Source organism: Hydractinia symbiolongicarpus, chromosome 10 (assembly GCF_029227915.1).
Source record: "Hydractinia symbiolongicarpus strain clone_291-10 chromosome 10, HSymV2.1, whole genome shotgun sequence".
In the NCBI taxonomy this organism is placed as follows: Eukaryota; Metazoa; Cnidaria; class Hydrozoa; order Anthoathecata; family Hydractiniidae; genus Hydractinia; species Hydractinia symbiolongicarpus.
This window is the reverse complement of record NC_079884.1, coordinates 31099760-31101955: the sequence shown is the minus strand read 5'-3', so window position 1 is coordinate 31101955 and position 2196 is coordinate 31099760. Positions and strand designations below refer to the sequence as shown.

Below are 2196 nucleotides of genomic sequence, written 5' to 3'. Positions count from 1 at the left end.
TTTAGTGGTGAAAAAATAATTTAAAAAATCGTTCTGGAAATGAGTTTACTCCCTGGGTACTTTCTTTGTATACTTTTGACTATACGGGCCGAGTCTGGGTTTTACGGGAAATGGCGGGTTTTCATTTGCCGGCGATTAAACTTCTTTTATTCAGCGTCTCATCAAAAATGAAAACATTTTTGAAAACTACAAGTCTCATGCGTTTTAGTGGTGAAAAGATAATTTAAAAAATCGTTTTGGAAATGAGTTTACTCACAGGGTACTTTCTTTGTATACATTCGACTATACGGGCCAAGCCTGGGATTTACGGGAAATCGCGGGTTTTCGTTTGCCGACGATTAAACTTCTTTTATTCAGCGTCTCATCAAAAATGAAAACATTTTTAGAAACTACAAGTCTTATGCGTTTTAGTGGTGAAAAAATAAATTAAAAAATCGTTCTGGAAATGAGTTTGCTCCCTGGGTACTTTCTTTGTATACTTTTGACTATACGGGCCGAGTCCAAGGTTTACGGGAAATGGCGGGTTTTCGTTTGCCGGCGATTAAACTTCTTTTATTCAGCGTCCCATCAAAAATTAAAACATTTTTGAAAACTACAAGTCTCATGCGTTTTAGTGGTGAAAAAATAATTTAAAAAATCGTTCGGGAAATGAGTTTACTCCCTGGGTACTTTCTTTGTATACTTTTGACTATACGGGATATAGTATTGAATAATGGCGGCGACGGACGTTAAAACGGACGAGGAAAATATTTTTAACAAAATGCTTGAGGATATTAATGAAGAGATGAATATTGAACATAATAATGTAACTGTTAAAAAAGGTGTATATAAAGAGCTCAATACAACTTTGAATGCAGAAGATTTTATCGATAAGCACTATGAAAAAACTAGATATAGCGCACTGAGAGATTCTATCCTTGAAGACGTAAAAGGTGAGATAAACACTCTTATCTCAAATCAAATTTCAAAACTTGTCAATAATTGTTCAGTTGCTCATAAGGATGACCGAACGGATAAACTGGAATCAAATTTATTGGAAGAAATTCAGTTTTTGCGACAAGAAATACAAAGTAAAAACGAAATCATAAAAATTTTAGTTGAAAACTCAGTCGAGCATAACTATTCTACAAAATCGCTACAGCAAGAAAATTTTAATTCATTTCAAACAGTTAATAAAAAAAATAAAAATAGAAGCACAATCATTAGCAACAACAATGAAGCTGTTAGTCGCCATAACAACCAAAGCTTTGTTCATCGAAATCGATTTGAACATCTGTATAATGAGAATAATGATCACTCTGAAATAACAGAAAGTTTTAGAGGTGATACTTATAATAATAATAACTTTATACATAATAATGAGGAACTAATTGTACATAATAATGAAGACATAATTGTACATAATAATAAAGAAAACATTCCAACAAAAAGGCAATCACTTAATAACGCTAATAACATTATTAACACTAAAAAAATTACATGTATACTAGGAGACAGTATAATAAAAGGCATCAACGGTTACAAGATGACCAAATCCCTTGACTACAACCAAAACAAGAGAGTTATACTAAAATCCTTTCCTGGAGCTACGACAGAAGACATGTATGAATACGTCAAACCAACCATGAAGAAAAAGCCAGATAACATCATCCTTCATGTTGGCACAAATGATCTTTCTAGAAACGTAGCACCAGAGGTTATAGCTAACGATATAATTAATTTAGCAACATCATTGATTAACTCGAATATGAACGTATCCGTATCTGGTCTGACTCCAAGAAATGACGATCAAGGTATTAGATGTGACGAACTCAATGACCACCTATATAAAGGATGTGCTGAACGAAATATCGCATTCATAAATCACTATCAGCAGATGGATCGGAATCGTCACCTTAACAGAAGTAAACTACATTTGAACCAATATGGATCGGTAACACTGGCTAATTCTTTTTTAAATTTTATTTCTAAGGATTGACTTGGTGTTTGTATGAGCAATAGTATCCCCACAAAAATATCTAACAAAAAAGAAGCAACTCTTCCTAATGCAATTGCACCATTTAATATAAATAAAACTCTAGAAACGATAGAAAATGATATATCGTTCTCTTCCTGCTTAAAAAACTTACGTCTACAAAACTTAAATAGGATTATTCTTGGACAAATTAACATTAATTCCGTACGAAATAAATTCGA

The 2196-nt window shown here is 32.7% G+C and overlaps 1 protein-coding gene across 1 annotated transcript; it reads left to right on the top strand.

Annotated features, from left to right (window-relative positions):
- Positions 1–422: 422 nt before the first annotated feature.
- Positions 423–1978, top strand: LOC130612629 (GATA zinc finger domain-containing protein 14-like). Its single transcript, XM_057433972.1, has 2 exons — positions 423–1481; positions 1563–1978. Exons 1-2 carry the CDS (start codon positions 713–715, stop codon positions 1976–1978), a joined length of 1185 nt encoding a protein of 394 aa, XP_057289955.1. The 5' UTR covers positions 423–712.
- The last annotated feature ends 218 nt before the right edge of the window (positions 1979–2196 follow it).

Bases quoted from the DNA above. Each gene is read 5' to 3' on its own strand.
- LOC130612629 (XM_057433972.1), top strand. From the start codon at position 713: ATGGCGGCGACGGACGTTAAAACGGACGAGGAAAATATTTTTAACAAA. The intron at 1,482-1,562 runs GTATACTAGGAG...AAAACAAGAGAG, and splicing joins TAACACTAAAAAAATTACAT to TTATACTAAAATCCTTTCCT.